This window comes from Misgurnus anguillicaudatus, chromosome 7 (genome assembly GCF_027580225.2).
Source record: "Misgurnus anguillicaudatus chromosome 7, ASM2758022v2, whole genome shotgun sequence".
NCBI classification, from domain to species: Eukaryota; Metazoa; Chordata; class Actinopteri; order Cypriniformes; family Cobitidae; genus Misgurnus; species Misgurnus anguillicaudatus.
Window position 1 is genome coordinate 16672951 of NC_073343.2, and position 19868 is coordinate 16692818.

At 38.0% G+C, this 19868-nt stretch overlaps 1 protein-coding gene across 1 annotated transcript; it reads right to left on the minus strand.

Moving 5' to 3' along the window:
- Window positions 1–11847: 11847 nt before the first annotated feature.
- Window positions 11848–18233, minus strand: LOC129417249 (E3 SUMO-protein ligase ZBED1). Its single transcript, XM_055171794.2, has 2 exons — window positions 16080–18233; window positions 11848–16001 (listed from the first exon to the last, which is right to left on the minus strand). Exons 1-2 carry the CDS (start codon window positions 16816–16818, stop codon window positions 15607–15609), a joined length of 1134 nt encoding a protein of 377 aa, XP_055027769.2. The 5' UTR covers window positions 16819–18233; the 3' UTR covers window positions 11848–15606.
- Window positions 18234–19868: the final 1635 nt, after the last annotated feature.

A 19868-nucleotide genomic window follows, 5' to 3' on the forward strand; every position in this document is an offset into this window, starting at 1 on the left:
TGACCCTGTGTAATTTGGAAATTTCATGGGGAAAGTGTATGTCTTAAAAATGTTTAAATGTCGTTTGAATTAAGGAACAGTACACTGATTTACTAAAAATGTACAATAAATTGAGTCTATTAAAGTCATAAGGAATACTTGATGTATTTCATAAGGAATGTGTTAAAGTAATAGTCTATCCATGTTCCATATTAAACTATGATATTACCTTAACTAAGAAGAGTTGATACATACCTCTATCATCTTAGTGCGTGCACGTAAGTGCTGTGGCGCGCGGCGACACTTTGATAGCATTCAGCTCAGCCCCATTCATTCAACGGTACCAAACAGAGACAAAGCCAGAAGTGACCCAACACATCAACGCCCCTCCCATTCAAGACGAGTAGTTATACGAGCAAGTATGGTGGCACAAAATAAAACATAGCGCTTTTCTAAGCGGATTTAAAAGAGGGACTATATTGTATGGCGGAATAGCACTTTTGGGAGTACCTCGACTGCCTGAAAAATCCGCTCCCCTTCTCCCTCTCATAATGAGAGGGAGAGTGTTACTGCACAGAGTCGAAGTACTCCCAAAAGTGCTATTCCGCCATTAAAACATATTTAAACATGTTCCCTCTTCTTGGAAATATTTGGTTTTATGTAATTAGCTGTTGCGATGTGTGGTTTCCAGGATAATTTGTGGTATAATATTATTCCAAGAAATTTGTTTTCATTGACCCTTTCTAGTACCACATCATCAATTTCTAAGCTCATGCTGGTTTTAATATGTCAATTACTGAATATAATATATTTGGTTTTATTGGATTAAAGAATAATTTATTTTGGTCATATATATATACAGGGAGTGCAGAATTATTAGGCAAGTTGTATTTTTGAGGATTACTTTTGTTATTGTACAACTACAGTGCTCTTGGTCAATTCAAAATGTTAACAAACCCTCAAACCTGAACATTTAAGTAGTAAAAGTGAAATTTTGGCTTTATTAAGAGAATATTTCTATGTACATCATTATTAGGCAACTATTAGTTTGCAGAATTATTAGGCAACTAAATGAAAAACAAAGATTTTACCATCTCACTTGTTTTTTTCAACTGTTAAAGTGAGAATAATAAACAAACTCTACATTTACAAAAAAAAAATTAATAAAACAATAAAAAATAAAAAATATATAGACTCATGACCAATATAGCCACCCTTCTTTTCGATAACAGTCACAAGCCTTCCATTCACGGATTCAGTCAGTTTCTTGATCTGGTCTGAACCAACATTTTGTGCAGACGCAACCACAGCCTCCCAGACACTGTTCAGAGAGGTGTACGGTTTACCTTTACTGTAAATGTCCTGCTTAAGAAGGGATCAAAAGGTCTCAATAGGGTTTAAGTCAGGTGAAGAAGGGGGCCATGGCATTAGTTTTTCATCTCTAAGGCCTTTACTGGCCAGCCATGCAGTGGAGTACTTGTGATGTATGTGATGGAGCGTTGTCTTACAAAATAATCAGTCTGCTTGAAAGATGCAAACTTTTTCCTGTACCACTGCTTGAAGAAAGTGTCTTCTACATTACAGGCAGGCAAGCACAGACAGGTATTATTAAACATGAGCTTGTTGGACCTTTTTGGGTTGAAAATGGAAATAAAAAACAACTCTCAGACCTACTGCTAATTTTTAGAAGACACGTAAGAGTTTCAAAGGACTATAAACAATCCCAAACGAGGCATAAGGGTCTTATCTAGCGAAACGATTGTCATTTTTGACAAGAAAAATAAAAAATATGCTCTTTTAAACCACAACTTTTCGTCTAGGTCCGGTCCAGCGCGACCTAACGTAAATGCGTAGTGACGTAGGGAGGTCACGTGTTACACATATAAAACGCACATTTGCGGACCATTGTAAACAATAAACTGACACAAAGACATTAATTAGTATCAGTTGACATACAACAACGTAGGAACGGTCCTCTTTCAACACACTTGTGTAGCGAATTTCAGCGGGAGGAGGGAAATAACGTTATTTGAAACACTATGAACCTCCGACCGAAACACTACGGGGATTCCAAAGGGAATCTTAGATTTTAGCTCAAAAGGGAATGTTATGTATAATTAACTGTAATTAATTATACAAGTTTATCAGGTTTTACCTGGCGTAGCAGAATTAATAATAACAATTAATTAATATGTTCGTCCACCGAAGACATATATCCATAATCGTATATTAACGTCTAAGAAATGTTAATTTCATGGCCTTTAAAATTAACCTTCTCACTGATATACAGTGCTACTCGCAGCGTGTAGCTGGATCAAAAGGCAGAAATAGTGACTTTACTTTCATGAGCATTGAACACAGAAACAACTCAATTGTGAAAATGCAAAACCGGTTTATTAACTATAAAACGAAGTACACATAACGACTAACTAAACATACACACATACAATAACATAAAACATAGATGAGAAAGAAAAGATTGAAAAATAACTAGAGAGAGTGAAAGATTGGCAATAGCACTATTGCTTAACATCTGCACAAACCATCGGATAATCTCATAAGGATCGCCTTAATTTTCATAAGGGGTAAAGCTTGAACATCAGCGAGTAAAACGAGTGAGTCTCTGGGTGAGTCTCAGCGAGTTTCCAAACTGCGCTGACGGGTTACCTGAGTAACCGGGCGCTCATGAGTGAACTGAACGATTCAGCCATAGAGAGATTGAGCCATTGAGCTATTGAGCAAATTGAGCCAATGATGGCTTGGGCGATAGGCCGTTTTGTCCTTTCACGCGCCCAGCCCATTTTAGGTGAATGACCAATGTGCGAAGTGTTCGATCGCGCGGGGAAACAAGCCTTTGATCTTTCAGACATCACATTTGCGTACTTGCATAATGATAAAAGTTTGTTTCCATAACTCTTCAAATCGATATTAAATGACATTGATGCGGCTTATGGTAATATGATACATAGAAATGATTGGGAAATAAAGAATAGATTAATTTGATACTAGACAAGACATGGGTTTAAGATCACGTTGAATAATAATTTCATACCTAAGATATGAACCATGCTACAGTGAACAAAATCTAACTAAAGTGTTAACACACAGTTACATCACACATACATGATCATGCAGTAAAGGGATATGCAGGGAGTGCAGAGTTATTGGGCGGGTTGTGTTTTTGGGGATTGCTTTTGTTGTTGTGCAGCTGCAGTGCTCTTGGTCAATTCAAAATGTTAACAAACCCTCAAACCTGAACATTTAAGTAGTAAAAGTGAAATTTTGGCTTTATTAAGAAAATATTTCTATGTACATCATTATTAGGCAACTATTAGTGTGCAGAATTATTAGGCAACTAAATGAAAAACAAAGATTTTACCATCTCACTTGTTTTTTTTTCGACTGTTAAAGTGAGAATATTAAAAAAAACTCTACATTTACAAAAAAATTAATAAAACAATAAAAAATAAAAAAATATATAGACTCAGTGACCAAAATAGCCACCCTTCTTTTTGATAACAGTCACAAGCCTTCCATTCACGGATTCAGTCAGTTTCTTGATCTGGTCTGAACCAACATTTTGTGCAGACGCAACCACAGCCTCCCAGACACTGTTCAGAGAGGTGTACGGTTTACCTTCACTGTAAATGTCCTGCTTAAGAAGGGATCAAAAGGTCTCAATACTGTTTAAGTCAGGTAAAGAAGGGGGCCATGGCATTAGTTTTTCATCTCTCAGGCCTTTAATGGCCAGCCTTGCAGTGGAGTACTTGTGATGTATGTGATGGAGCGTTGTCTTGCAGAATAATCAGTCTTCTTGGGGGATGCAGACTTTTTTCCTGTACCACTGCTTGAAGAAAGTGTCTTCTACATTACAGGCAGGCAGGCACAGACAGGTATTATTAAACATGAGCTTGTTGGACCTTTTTGGGTTGAAAATGGAAATAAAAAACAACTCTCAGACCTACTGCCAATTTTTAGAAGACACTTTCTTCAAGCAGTGGTACAGGAAAAAATCAGCATCTTTCAATAAGACTTTTTTATGCAAGACAACGCTTCAGCACATGCATCAAAGTACTCAACTGAGTGGCTGGCCAGTAAATGTCTTAAAGGTGGAAAAACTAATGACATGGCCCCTTCTTCACCTGACTTAAACCCTGTTGAGACCTTTTGATCCCTTCTTAAGCAGGACATTTACAGTGAAGGTAAACAGTACACCTCTCTGAACAGTGTCTGGGAGGCTGTGGTTGTGGCTGCACAAAATGTTGGTTCAGACCAGATCAAGAAACTGAATGACTCCGTGAATGGAAGGCTTGTGACTGTTATCGAAAAGAAGGGTGGCTATATTGGTCACTGAGTCTATATATATTTTTTATTTTTTATTGTTTTATTATTTTTTTTGTAAATGTAGAGTTTGTTTATTATTCTCACTTTAACAGGTGAAAAAAAAACAAGTGAGATGGTAAAATCTTTGTTTTTCATTTAGTTGCCTAATAATTCTGCACACTAATAGTTGGCTAATAATGATGTACATAGAAATATTCTCTTAAGAAAGCCAAAATTTCACTTTTACTACTTAAATGTTCAGGTTTGAGGGTTTGTTAACATTTTGAATTGACCAAGAGCACTGTAGTTGTACAATAACAAAAGTAATCCTCAAAAATACAACTTGCCTAATAATTCTGCACTCCCTGTATATATATATATATATATATATATATACATTTAAACAGCTCATTGTGTTCATTAAATGTGGTTTCATCACAGACATATAGTCTGTGCCCCCTGCTGTGTCTCTGGCGATGGTCAGAATGGTGGAATTCCTTTGAACCTCCTTTTACGATGGCATTTGTTTTAATTGTCGCCCACTTTACAGCCTTGATAGGTGATAAGAGATCTCGACGATTGTCAACAAAGGAGACAGGGTTATCTAATTATCACAATTTTAGGGCTGTTACAGTCCAGATGCCCAATGGCCTCGATCTGACTCCGAGCCATCTGTTACACTTGTAAACACTGGGGTGGAGTTTCGCATTCGTCTTCTGTGACCTCTTGACGTATTGCGTGGGGTCAGCTGGTGCATCACTACCGGATGTAGACGAAGAGTTGTGCTTTAAAAGTGTATATTTGTTATTTTTCCTGTTAAAAAATGACAATCGGTTTGCTAGATAAGACACTTGGGCCTCGTTTGGGATTGTTTATAGTCCTTTGAAACTCTGTTGAAAAAAACTGTTACGTGTTAATTGTTGGTGTCTATTAAAGTCCATTAAAATGAGAAAAATCCTGCAATGTTTTCCTCAAAAAACATAATTTCTTCTCGACTGAACAAAGAAAGACATCAACATTTTGGATGACATGGTGGTGAGTAAATTATCTGGATTTTTCTTTTAAGAAAATGGAATATTCCTTTAAAGTTCTGCATAGTCAGGGCATGGCCACAAGTGACAGTTGAACAGCCACTGCTGTCTCTAGAGTCGAGCTAGGCGGGTGTGGTTTCAGCAACTAGCCACCTCAGCTTCACCCACGTCCCACATCTTTACCCATTTTCGGATATCCGCGAGTGATGCACGGTGACCCGTGACCAAGATGGCAATGGCAGGCACCGCCTACTATTGGCTTCAAAAAAGATCTTCACAAACCGATGGGTGACGTCACGGTCCATATTTTTTGCAGTCTATGTTTTAAGCAGATCACATGCTTAGTCGTTGAATGCAGTGGGAACAACAAGGTGTCCATATGACGTGAATATCTCTGTTTTAGCTTACCGATATGCTTAGGCTGGAGTAGGATTGAATGAAACTCGTACATAAAGATACCGCTCTCAATACTCCAAACAAACTGCAGCCTGTTCGGAAGCAACAGACTAACTCACGTGACGCGTCACACGTCATCCTGTCTGCCAATCACGTATCCTGCTGGAATCTGCTTTAAGGACACAGCCACCTATATGTGCTATTCTCTGTCTTTTCTTTGATTCTCTCGTGCTTTCTCACATCCCTGTCATGATGTTTTAAGAAAGTGAAAGGTACAGGGAAAAATGCTCATAATATTAGCTACCAGCTGCTCTAAAAAAAGTCAGAGCAGTCTTTGCAACCTGGTGACTTTGTCGCTAGATTTAGCAACTTTCTAGACAGCGATTTTATTTCACCCTGTAAAACCCAAATATAGAAAAAAACTTTGAAAAAAATGTCTGGTCCTTCCAAGTTATTTCTTTCAGAGGCTAAGCGAGGCTCCTTTTTAGCATCGGGAAAACATGTAAATGAAACAGGCTAGCAAGTGCACGTAATTGCGTCATTACATCAGTGAAAAGGTGTACTTTCTGCACTGTGCGCATAGGATTGTAGGTGATTTGAGAGTGCGAAAGCGCGAAGGCTACACACATGCATCCTTTCCTGTATATGGGATATTTTTCGAACTAAGGACTCAGTTCTTGGTTGAAATTCCGAGGATCCTCAACATTGGAACAGTCCTTCGACGGGTGTTGATAACGTAGCATCCTCGAAATTCTGGCTTCGAAGGATCCTTACTTGACACTGAGAAACACCTTCTGATGTGTGTGCCAAATTTCAAGAATTTTTGAGCATGTTAAGGGACTCAAATTGGCCAATGCGTTGAAAAACAATAATACATTTGAGGGAAAACAATAGGGCTTCGTACCTTTCGTTGCAGGGCAATTTGGCCTGCTTCTCTGTGCTGGGGATGTAATAATACATTTAAGAAAAAAAAAAAACACAATAGGGCTTCGCACTTTTTGGTGCAGGCCATTAGGGTCTGGCCCATATAAATCCTAAGGAAAACAATATGGCTTTGCACCTCTCTGCTCGGGCCCTAATAAGCACTACTTTTTCATTGTTGAGGTGAAAGGCAGAAATGTTTATGTAACGTGTAACTTATGCCCATGAAGGAAGAGTCTCTACACATCTGTGGCAAGTCTAATGAAGCACCTCACATCGTCACATGCTGACACAAAATTAATGGTTTCTCTTTAGTGGCCATTTTTTTCATTTAACACATTTTATATTGGGGGCATCCAAATTATTTGAAATATTTGAACTTTTTTTAAGTAACACAAGAGTTACTTTTCCTGGTAATTAGTTACTTTTATAATGATGTAATGCAGTTACTAACTCAGTTACCGTTTGTGGGAGGTAAATAGTAACTATAACTAATTACTTTTTTAAAGTAACGTTCCCAACACTTGCTTAGGTTTTTATAGGCTATGTAGTAAAAATCTCAAGTAAGTAATTTATTTATGACGAAAATGTCGGATTTTGATTAAAGGAGGCGTTATAAACATCTAAAAAAAGTAACCAATGTATTTACGATCATGTGGGCATAACTTATCAAACAAGCTAAACGCTAATGATCATAGCGGGTGCATGCAATAACGTTTCACATTAAGTAAACTGACTGTTGTCACACGTTTGCTTTTTCTAGTAAACAGTAATGGTTTTATGGATACATATATTGGTACGAACCTTGTTTATCCACATAAACTGTGTAAAAACGCAGCCACTCCACACCTGAGGTGAATTCCAACAGCACCACACACTGAGTTAATTTGACCCAGCATTTGGGTTGATGTGTCACGGAAAGGGGGCATTCATTCAACTGTCAGTAAAAACTGTCCTAATATCATAACTCAATGATTTGGTTACACAGACTGAGAAAATGACCAAATTAAATGAATCTGAGTACCCACATTTGCATGACTGCGTATCCTTCCCTAAATTCATCAAGCCCTTATATTGTGACCATTACGCTACCAAAAGATGAAAATGACCAGCCACAATGACCTGTAAACAAAAATGGATACAGAGCTGTATGTATTGCTGTATGTTTTACCACATACTGCCACAGATTTTAAACGCTACACCAACATGTTTTTAACATGGATCCTGATGGAGTTATAATGTTATGAGTGCTCTATTTTGAGCTGCCTGCAGAAAATGTGTTTTGCCCGCCTCCATAACATGCAGTGAAAATCCAAGCCAAGAGGCTAATTTCTTTTCATACACAGCAAATGTTAAATCAACACTGCTGGTGTATATATGGGGACCACCAGGTCTGTTGATTAAAGACTGCTGATTTTGCTGTGTATAATTTGTTTCCTAAATTTAATCAGTGTTTTGTTAATGAACAAAAATTAATAAGAACATCAAAAGGAACACCAAGTAGAATGAAATGTGTAACAAATACAACCCACTGCCAAGCTTCTGCAGCTTTGAGAAAATGCCAACACATGCAGTATAAAATCGTTATGAATTACAATAAAGACGGCTGCAAGGATTAAAACACATAAGAGTGTTATTAGAGTAATATGTTTTTCTACACTTGTACATGCATGCAAAGAGTACAGTATGTGAATGGTCATGCGTCACGTGTTTACAGTTGTGTACAGTGTGGATGGAGATCTTTTCTGAAATACCAGCATAGACGAGGATTATTTTTTCTAAAATGCCATTAAAAAAAACAAATTCTATAGTGTAAACAACACCTACGTCAATTTAAAATAGCCACAAACATCTGCAGCTATAAGCTGCAATTCCCTCAAAGGTTTACATGTTCGTAACTGATGCATCTGAGCATCATGTAGATTGCAAAGCTTTTTATTTTCTGTGGCCTGCAGCCATTAAAATGGTTTAAATAAGGCAGGATTAATGGATTTCAGGAATTAGCTGCAAACTTGGCAGGCAAGACCCTGACTTAAAAAAAAAACAAGCTCGTAGTACAGCAATTTAATCATCTATTGCAACTCTGCAAGAGCTTTAATAAAAACTACTAAAATTAAAATGTAAGCTTTGAAAACAAGTTGATGGCAGTTTAAAGAGACCATTAATCATTCCCTTAACCCCTCTCAAAACCTCCCTTGAATAAGGGTCTGACTAGGCCATTTAGAAAGAACAGGTAAGAGTATCAAATTTGAGACAGAATTGAAAACAGACTAAAAGAAACATTGCTTTTAATTTTTTAATACATTTTAAAAATGCTGGGTTATTTTTTTCTACCCAAAGCTGTGAGCCTTTTGGATAATTTAATTGGGTCATTTTCTCAAATACTACCAAAAAAATCAACATTTACCCAAATTGCTGGTTCAAATTAATTAAGCGCTTGGGTAGGTGCACAGTGCTGTTTGAATTAATTTTGCAGAGGCTGCGATTTTTAAATGGACAGATTGATGTGGATAAACAACGTATCAATATAGTTATCCATAAAACCATTACTGTTTACTAGAAAAAGCAAATATGTGTGTCAACAGTCCAGTTTTCATGACGTAAAACGTTTTTACTGTACATGCACTGCTATGTTCATTAGCGGTAAGCTAGTTTGATTAGTTGCACCCACTGGATCGTAAATACGTTGGTTACTCTGTTTTGGATGTTCAAAACATTTTCATCAAAATATGACTTATGTGAGGTTTTTACTCCAGAGTCTATAAAAATCTAAGCAAATAACATGTTATAATAAAGGAAGAAGTGTGATGCAATAATGTCATGTAAAAACACTATAGGGCCCTATTTTAACGAGCTTTGTTTAAAGTGCACGGTCTAAACAGCGTGTCCGAATCCACTTTTGTTAATTTAAAGATGGGAAAAATGGTTTATGCGTCATAGCGTACAGCCTAAAAGGGTTGTTCCTATTCACCTAATGAGTGATCAGTGTGTTTTGGGCATAACGTGCAATAAACCAATGAGAGTCTCAGTTCTCATCCTCTTTAAAAGCCAGTTGCACTTGGCGCCATGCCTAATCCCTATTTAGAAAGTGGAATTTGTAAACTGAAAAACTAAGCAGAGGAAAAAGACCACCAGTTTAAGAATAATGTTAAAAATTGTGTTGTTTTCATTTTTATAGACTCCTTCACGGTTCACGTCACAGGCGGTTCCCACTGCGCATGTTGGGGTCAGAAAAGTCATTACAGCAGATTGAGTTGCGTATTATTCGGTATCGTTAAAAATGTCTACTTACGTCGTGGGCTGTGAAAATCGCACCAGGTCTTCCATTAAGTTTTCGCGATTCATGCAGAATCTCAAAAACAAAAAAAATACAACATCTGCGGCTGCAAGCAATTAACCTGCAGACTGGGACAATGCAAAGATCAAAGAGGCTTCTGTTTGTAGTGCTCACTTCATTTCAGGTAAGTCATAATTTTTCAGCCCTGTTATATTAAATTAAAAAGCCTGGATGGTATGAACAGTTTGACCCCATGCTGCGCACGCACCCGATAGTCATTCAATGTTTACAAACCTTGAAGGGGTCTATTTAAATTGTAATTTTTTTGGATTAAAACATTTAAAAGCCGTTTTCTTTCAGTTACAGAAGTAAAAATAGCAGGCTTTTAATTGCTCTAAATGTATTGATATCCTACATAATTATTGTAATCTCATAAAATAATTTGCAAATATGCAAGAAAAGGTTTATACTTCATACCATGGTTTTAAAAAAAAATAAAACATTACTGAAAAGGTTTATACTCCATGCCATGGTTTAAAAAAAAAAAAAACTACTTGAAAATGTTTCTCATCTTACCATATCCACAGGTACAGAGTCATCATATACAATAAATCTGTGGGGTAGCATTTAAAAAACATTTAAAAATAGATGCATTTCTTTAAAGCAAAGCATGTATTTACTTACCAGGCTACAGGTGAAGCAGCTCTTTACGCCTTCTAATGTCTCATAATCGATCTTTATTTATGTCCAAGAGACTCAATAATATTCTTTTACATTGTAATGTGAAAATGATCATTGCGCCGAGTTGAAACTAGCAAAAGACACTTGCGTCGCGCATTGCACTAGGTGTATGATAGAGCCCTTAATCTGCTTTTTGAGATAATTTAAAAAATGTTAAACCGTTGCATAAACTACTTAAGCAGCTTTCAAAATACATTTCTGAACATATTCTGGTTTCCAGGTTAAAAGTCAAATCAACCTCACTTTTATGAGTTTGACAACAGAGATGAGTTGTCACAACTTATAAAATATAGGCTAGTTGAGAAAAGCCAACTTAATTTTATAAGTTATAACAACTTACATGTAGTTATAACAACTCGTCTCTAGTCAAGATAAATAATAGTAAGTTGAAATGACTTGTAAATCCGAGTTGATTCAACAAAAAAATTTAAGGCAGCAAAGCATTTTTTACAGTGTAAAGAAGATACCATGTTGGCATGTGTTTTTAAAGTGGTGTATTTGACATCTGCAATAAAGTTATAAATTAAAATTAAGATAAAATAAAAATAATATTAACCCATTTATTAAGTCAAATTAACCCAATGTTTAAATAAAAATGAAACCATCCTTGGGTTAAAAACAACCCATTTGCTGGATTAAAAGTAACAACCCAACGAGATGGGTCAAGTTAGCCCAGCTCACGTTCTGTCCTATATTTACCCAGCCGTTGGGCTAAAAACAACCCAATTTGGGTTATTTTTAACCCAATGTTTTTATAGAGTAGTCTTTTAAATGCCCCAAATACATTCATGCTGTAGTTCCCAATTAGACATGACAGGCTCTTACATTACCAACACAATAAATAAATATAGGAAAGGGCAGACCCCCAGGCCAAAAATACCCCTGACAATGACCCTCATGTTTAATGATGAAAATAAGCGAGCACTCTCACTCGCTCTTACAGGGGTTAGGGACTCTTAGGGGCCAATCACACCAAATGCTTTTTAAACGCTTGGGAATGCAAGGCGCGCCACACTGCCGTTGTTCTGGTGACTTTAAAAAAAGAGTAGTGCAATGCGGATTTGTATTTTGCTAGGCAACCACTGTCCAGTCAATCAAATATTGAAGCTTGCGTTCTTTTGCTAATAACTGTCCTATTAGCAGAAACTTTAAAAGAGTATGCTTGCTCTGACCTTGATCGAGGGTGAGAGGTGCACAAACATGCAGGAGAGAGTGAGCGAGTGCAGTCCGGTTGTTCCAAGCAACTGTAAACTTCCGTCACCACAACGGTAGGCCTGCCTCTCCCATCATTCAATTGGACAATGGAAAAACGCAAATGACGTCAGATGATTTTTCGCTCTGAGCGCTACTTCAAACACGTGTGGAGAGTCAGGCAGAAAAAAGTGCATAAACAGCATGCATAACGTTCACTGCTCATAGAAAATCATTTAAAAAAGGTGCCTGCTACTGCCATAAACGTGTTTGGTGTGATTGGCCCCTTAAACTCCTCAAACTGCTGCCTTGTTTCTTTTTGAAAGCTTAGAAAAAGCTTAAAGCTCTGTCAGGGTTGATAGTTACGGAACATCAAGACCAGGGGCGGAGTGGGACCCAAAAATCTACCGGGAAATTTCATAGACCACCAGCCCTCCGTGGTCAAAAAAAAAAAGAAAAAAGAAAATGGTTCCCTGTAAAGAAGCAAATGCTGAAATCTAAAATTACAATAAAATGACTGCACAATAACATGAAATACCAAGTGTAATAATTATTATTTAAAAGATCTTAAAGTCAACAACAGTTCCCTAGTTTTAGGTAAGCTTAAGCTTACTATGGTTGCAAAGCAGTTGCTTATAAAATTATTAAGCGTGTTTGGAGAGAGATGTTTTATGTGACAAAATGTAAGTCATCGTGTGATACCGAAAATATAACGAGGCTTAGACTAACTTACATGTTCTGAGCAGGTGTTGTCAGTGAACAGGCTGTAAACTGTTGGCTAAGTTACATACACTCGTGAAAAACTGATGCTGATTATCTGGGAAACATTCTCTAACAGCAGTCAAGTTGTCATTGTTTGTGTCAAAGTTGTGCATTTGTTGTAACATTAAAATAGAAGATCAGACTTACTCTGTGCTGCTCAAAGTGATGCTCGGAGCTCCATTCCTATGGGTGTGCAAGGCTATGCTTTTTTATTGGTTGTTGCGTTAAATCTTACCCAGATACAACAGTGCTATTTTCTGATTGGTTATTGTGTAGCCTCTTTCTTTTTTTTGATTGGCTGATAGAACTCCAGGGGAGACGGGCTTGATAGAAAGAGCTGTGCGGCCAGATACATTTTGAGCGCTGAAGCATATTAAATATATGATAAATCGTTTTTAGTGTGGCCGGAGTGCATGACTAAAGACTGAAAGCACGACTATTATCAGACCGGCCCTCGCGGCCTTAAAACACTACCGGCCCACCGGGAAAACCCCTGACTCTCCAGATTGCCACTCCGCCACTGATCAAGACACTTCTATCAACATTAGACCTCGGCACAAGACAAAGCAAACATACAACTTATTTATTGTGTATTTATTTACACATACATGCAGAAAAATTGGGCTGTGAAATCTTTTAAAAAGCTGTGCACAGATGACCATGGCTTACTGTGTTCTGCTTGCTAAATAAAAAAAATAAAGACTAGATTTATCCATTTTAATAAGTATGCTCTTCATTTAGATACAGTTGTGGACAAAGATATTGGCACCCTTGGTAAATATGAGCAAAGAAATTTGGCAAAATAAATCTTTATTGTTTCTCCTTTTTATCTTTTATTTAATTCATTCACAAAAAGCCAGTTTCATTGATGGTAAACATTTGAAAGGCAAGGGGGATCACATCATAAGAAAATGTTTTTCTCAGTTGACCACAATTATTGGAACCCTCTTCATTTAATACTCTTTGCTACACTCTCAGAAATAAAGGTACACAAGTTTTCACTGGGACAGTATCCTTTCAAAAAGGTACACTTTTTTCCCAAATTGTGCGTATTAGTACTTCAAAGGTACACATTCGTAGTTCAAAGATACGTATTTGTACCTAAATGGTACATATTAGGACCTTTTTCAAATGGTACGCCCCAGTGACAGTTTTTGTACCTTTATTTTTGACAGTGTACATCCATTTGCAATTATAACAGCATACAAGTTTTCTTTGATAATGTCTGATTAGGTTGTTATAGAATTCATGGCAAATGATCTTAGATTACGCCTCCATGAAATTAACTATTTTGCTATTCTCTCTACCAGTATTATATGTATTGTCATTATCTTTCTCTCTCTCGTTTTATATATATATATATATATATATATATATATATATATATATATATATATATATATATATATATATATATATATATATATATATATATATATATATATATTAGGGTTGGCACGATTCACAAATCCCTCGGTTCGGTTCGTATCACGGTTCTATGGTCACGGTTCTCGGTTCAGTACGGTTCTTGTTGTTATTTTTTTAACACTCCAGAAATGTATTATCTTATTAATGTATTAATTATCCATAATTTAGGATACAGTATTAAAAAAAGTTATATCATGTAATCATGCAAACTGAATTTGACTTTAAGCACATTATTGGGAACATCCCTGAGGAAAGCCAGGTGAGATTTTGACACACCGAGAGGGAAGACATTGATGATTTCAACATGCTTTTCATTTATATGGCAAAAAAGAGAATGTGTATTGCCATCTACATGAACTTTGTGTGCATTTTTAGCACACAAAGATAACTTGCATTTATCAAAATGCCAACTTCAGTGTAGCTTTAAGATTTATCACTGAGAGGCTGCTTAAATAATGCAGAGTATATGTGGACGAGAGAGAAACATTACGTTTACACCTGTAATATTTAAATCCTGTAATAAATAAGATCGCGCAACTTTCACACGCTAGCAAAATGAAACTACGCGGAAATCAGCCGCTTTCGTTTTATCAACGAAAGGCTAAAAATAGCGCTGAATACGAAAAGACGTAAAAGAGTGTTCATTACATCAGATTAGATAAATGGTCGGAGAGAAGGCTGTCGCGTGTGGCTGTTCGAACACATTCAACCCATAGACTGCAGTTTTATCTATTGTTTTATTTCCGCTGTCATCATAGGTAACATGAAATAAAAAATGTTTCCACACACTAGGGGTTGCACGACTACTGATTTCTGCTAGTCGATTTCTTATCAAAACAATACTCGAGTTACTCGATTACTCGTGGTCCATGCTACAGCAAATGAAAAGACATGAAATGGTTTCTATCAATAAATCTTTATTTAATTGTTGCATTAGGCTATTAATTAAATAAAGTAAACAATCAAAACATTATAATTATGACATTACATAGGCTATTTAAGTTTTCATGTAACAGATTAAAGACAAATAAATAGCTGCACGCGACATTGCATTCATAACATTTGCGCCGTATATGCAAACTATACGTGCATGGCTAAATGCATACAGTAACAATTTAATAACTTATATAATAAGTATCAACTTTAATATTTAACAAGTTTTCAGCAGTAATAACAAGAACAACATTAATCTTACTTCAACCTTCACTGGTTATTGTCAACAAGCATACAACAAGCAACAATTACGTTACGTAAAAAAATAAAAAAATATACATATCATTAAATTCAAATTTTACTTGTTAACAGAGAAATTCAGGCACGCAATATTTTAATACTAAAATTCGCATCATACTTCAAAACTCTGTGAATGTGTATTTAGTTTAAACATTAGGAAAACAGTAAAAACATGAATAAACTCATTTAATAATTTTATATTTACCAAGTTTTCAACCGTAATAATAACAAGAACGAATATCTTTCTTCAACCGGTTTGAAAGTTTAGTCATCGTCGCTTTCTTCCTCGCGCAACACACAGTCTTTGGTCGAGCTCGTGGATCGCTAGTTTGCATTTAGAAACACAAGAGCATCGACGTGAGATGGATGCAAGCTTGATCTTTGCCTTGTGACGGTGTTGCCGGCCAAGGAAAAAATTCTTTCACTTGGTGTACTGGTGGTAGGGACCGCAAGATAAGATTTAGCCAGCTTGGATAGCCGAGGAAACTGGTGTCCATTACATGCCCACCATTCGAGAGGATTCCCCAAGGTGGGAATGTCAGGCATCTGAAAAAAATCTTGAATCTCATCTTCACTGGTAGTTGGCTGCTTTGTCGTAGGATTTCGGCTTTTGTAGTGGAATCCAAAGAGCTCCTCGAGATCAGCTTCGAGTCTTGGTTTTTTATGCTCACTGGGCAACGCATTGGTTGTCCCGCTGCAGTCGGCAAAATCCTGTTCACCTGTTATGACAGTGAAAAATGCATCAAGCATGCATATGCATAAAAAATCAAAATGTTTACTGTGAATTATTAGCTCACCTGAAGTTTCTGAGTGCGTTATCTCACTGTCATGCAATAAATCGGTGAGATGGGCTTTGGCATCCTCTCTGGCTTTCTCTGGTAGAAACAGCAAACGCTTGAACCGCGGATCCAACATGCACGCGCTAATGGGTAGCGATTTGGCTACCGTTTCAGAGTCCAGTTTAAACCGCGTCACCAGCTGTTTCCGAACCGTTTCTTTGAATGCCTGAGTGCCGGTGAGATCACCCGCGCTGGGCCGCAGAGTATTTTCAGTCAGATTGATAATCACCGGATATAGAAAGGACAGGCCGACGTGCAGCTCTCCACACATGATTGTTGTCGCCTTAGCCAGCGGACTCAGTATTGGAAGTAGCTGTTCAATCAGATCCCAGCAAGATGACTTTATTGCCAGAGTTTTTCGATACTGGACATTGGTCACTGCTTCGTCAGCGAGTACAGCTTGTACCGGGATTCTCTGCTCGTAAAGCCGATCCAACATATCGAACGTGGAATTCCATCTAGTTGCACAATCACTTTGGAGTTTTCTCCCTCTGATGGATAGCTGCTCCTGGCGTGCTTTCAATGCGCGGGTCGCAACCGAAGAGTGACGGAAGTGACTGACGACACGCCTCGCAGCGTCAACGGCCTTCGAAACCACAGGTAAATCCAAACCTGCCTTCACTGCAAGATGTAACGTGTGTCCGCTGCAACCAATGTGGTGGGGTAATGCCTCACAGATTTCCATCGCTAAGTTCATATTGTTTGCGTTGTCATGAACTGTGCAGAATATGCGCTACTCCCACTCATTAATGGTTTCTGTAAGCTTTTGCGCAATGTTAACAGCAGTGTGTCTTCCTGGCATTATAGTGGTGCACAACACCCTCGATTTCAACTTCCACAGTTCATTGATGTAATGAGCCGTAATTGTTATATACGGATCCATGGTGCAAGAAGTCCAGAGATCAGTAGTAAGCGAGACGTTCTTGCCTTTCATTTCAGACGCAATGTCCGCTTTTAGAGAGTCGTATTTGTGGCCAATTGTTTTCCAGAGTGTAGCATTCGATGGAACGGTGTAACTGGGTTCAAAAAAGTTTATAATTCCCCTGAATCCCTCTCCTGAAACTGCAGAGAGTGGTCTTATATCCTTCACTATAAAATCCACAAGTAAATCTGTTATTACCTGTCTTCTCCTCTCTGTAATCGGGCGTTTACAGAATTCACCAATGCTCGTTTGCTTCTTGGTGTGCGTCTCACTAACAGTTGCCTTAGTTGTTGGATGTTTCATTCGTAGGTGGTTGTGCATAGCTGTTGTACTACTGTTGTATTTTAAAGTAGTCTTACAGAGTTGGCAAATTACAACATTTTTGTCATCCTTGATAAAATACTTCCACACATCTGATGTGTGTTGTCTGCTGGTGACGTTCGCCATTTTGAAATCATTTATAAATGCGCGCTCGAGTATTCGATCGTTTCCGACAGCGCCGACTAGTGGTTGGAGTAGTCGATCTCTCGACTACTCGACTAGTCTATGCAAGCCCTACCACACACCAAACTTATACGACGCTGGGGCATCCTCCAACTGCGGGCAGACTTCTTTTTCTCTCCCTCTTGCCATTTCTACACGTAACATGACCGGCAGCACTCACTCTCCACACCAGTCACCTCTTCTTTCACGCTATTCGCGAAAGGGGAACACGCTATCTGATAGTGATGTTACGTTCGTGAACGAATCGTTCTTTTTGAACGAATCTTTTAGGTGAACGAATCGTTCTCGTTCACGCCATCCATTGACTCATATTTCTCGTTCACTGAAATTTCCCTCCCTTCTTGAGGATCAGGGACAAATAAAGCGCGGATTTCTTTCCGCCTTCAAAGAGTGACAAAACTACGAGCCAATGGCAATCGAGTATAAGCTGTGGCCGAGCATATGATTGGCTCAACGCACTGATAATACGCCCTTCACTGACCGAGCCGCTGTTTTTGAGTCTGAACGAACGAGAGAGACAGGGATTTGCGTTCTTAAACAAACTGAATGACTGGTACAAGTTACAACCTAATGAATGAGATGAATGAGAGGGATCGTATAGAAAGCGAGAGCAACGTAAACAATCTTGTGAAAGAATCATGTGGTTTTATTTTAGTAAAGTTATAGTAACCATGTTTAGGCGGACTATTTACTAGGGATGTCCCGATCAGGTTTTTTTGCCCTCGAGTCCGAGTCCGAGTCATTTGATTTTGAGTATCTGCCGATACCGAGTCCCGATCCGATACTTCTATAATACATAAAAAAGAATAAATAAGAGCGAAAAAAACAAAACCAGGATGTTCCTTATGTCATGCCGCACGCATTGCTGTTTCTGGAGTCAAAAGAGTCTAACTCTGTGCCAGCGCATAACTACAGATGTGTTAAAAAATAATGAGAATATAGTATATGTACAGGGGTTAAATTGGGATTTGTTTTGTGGGGATGCTCTGTTGGGAGGGAGGGTTCGAGGGGTAAAATGTTTAATCCTGATGACAGCAAAGCCACTGGTGTGTTTCAATGACATTTTGGACCTCTGATAGGATTTTATAAGTTTCAGTTTTAAAGCTTTGCCACATGTTGACCCAAACTTTAAAACCTGAACTTTAAATTATGCAAATCTATGAGTCTGACACCCTATATGCATTTGTTGCACATGTCATTATGCACAATTGATCAAACTTTAAAGGAAGTTATAAGAATCAACCTCCTTGACTAATTCTAGGCATAAGATAGGCTACCCAGACTCAATTAACAAGAAAAACAACATACTGATTCAGCAATATATCTTATAAATTAGCCATAGAGATTCCCTAAGCTAGTTAGCAGTTAGTTATAAAATACCTATAGTTAGGTCGTAATTAATCTGTATAATCAAAATACATTATTTTATTAAACTATACAATCAGTTGTATCCAGTTATCTAGTTAACATATTGTAATGAGATGAGTGACATGGTTAGACATGCTTTAATACTTTGTTTCTAGACTTCTATTAAGTTCTTCGACGTGGGCACCATTCTTACCTCTCTCTCTCTCTCTCATATCTCTACAGTATCCTGCGCGAATGCGCGTTCTTGAGGTTCTGAGTGAGACGCGGAGCTGCGTCTGAGCACATGGTGACAAAAACGATCAACGCGTCGTTTAAATGAGCGGTAAAAACACGGTTTTGTCGTGGGTTCCTTGCACGCACGAGTGTGAAGCCTATGAATGAATTTGAAAGCACCGTAGCACGTCAATAGGCTTGTTCGACTTCATGTAGCGCCGCAACAATCGACAGCCGGGTGACGTCAAACTATCGCGAGAGTGATCCGCGAAATCATACGGAGGAGTTTGCTTTTAAATCGCTCTCGCGGAACTTAGACGTCATCCAGCTGCCGGTTCTTGTGGCGCTGCATGAAGTCAAACAAGCCTATTCTCTTCTCATCAGTTCACACGCACCAGCGCAGCGCGTACACTGGCGCGGAGCAGAGCGAGACCTTAATGGATTTTAAACCCTGCATATGTATCCGAGTCCTGATCGGGAGGTAACGGCCGATTCCGATCGAGTCTGAAACCACGTGATCGGGGCCGATTTCCGATCATGTGATCGGATCGGGACATCCCTACTATTTACCTTAATACAAATGATAATCAAGGTAATTACTGTTGAAAAATTTGGTATTTTTGTTTAATACAGTTTTATATATCTATATAGTTCAAATCCACCCTTTCACTGAACTTAAATCAGTCATCTACGTCTGAACGAAGTCTTGAACGACATGACCGAAATTTTATGATTCATGA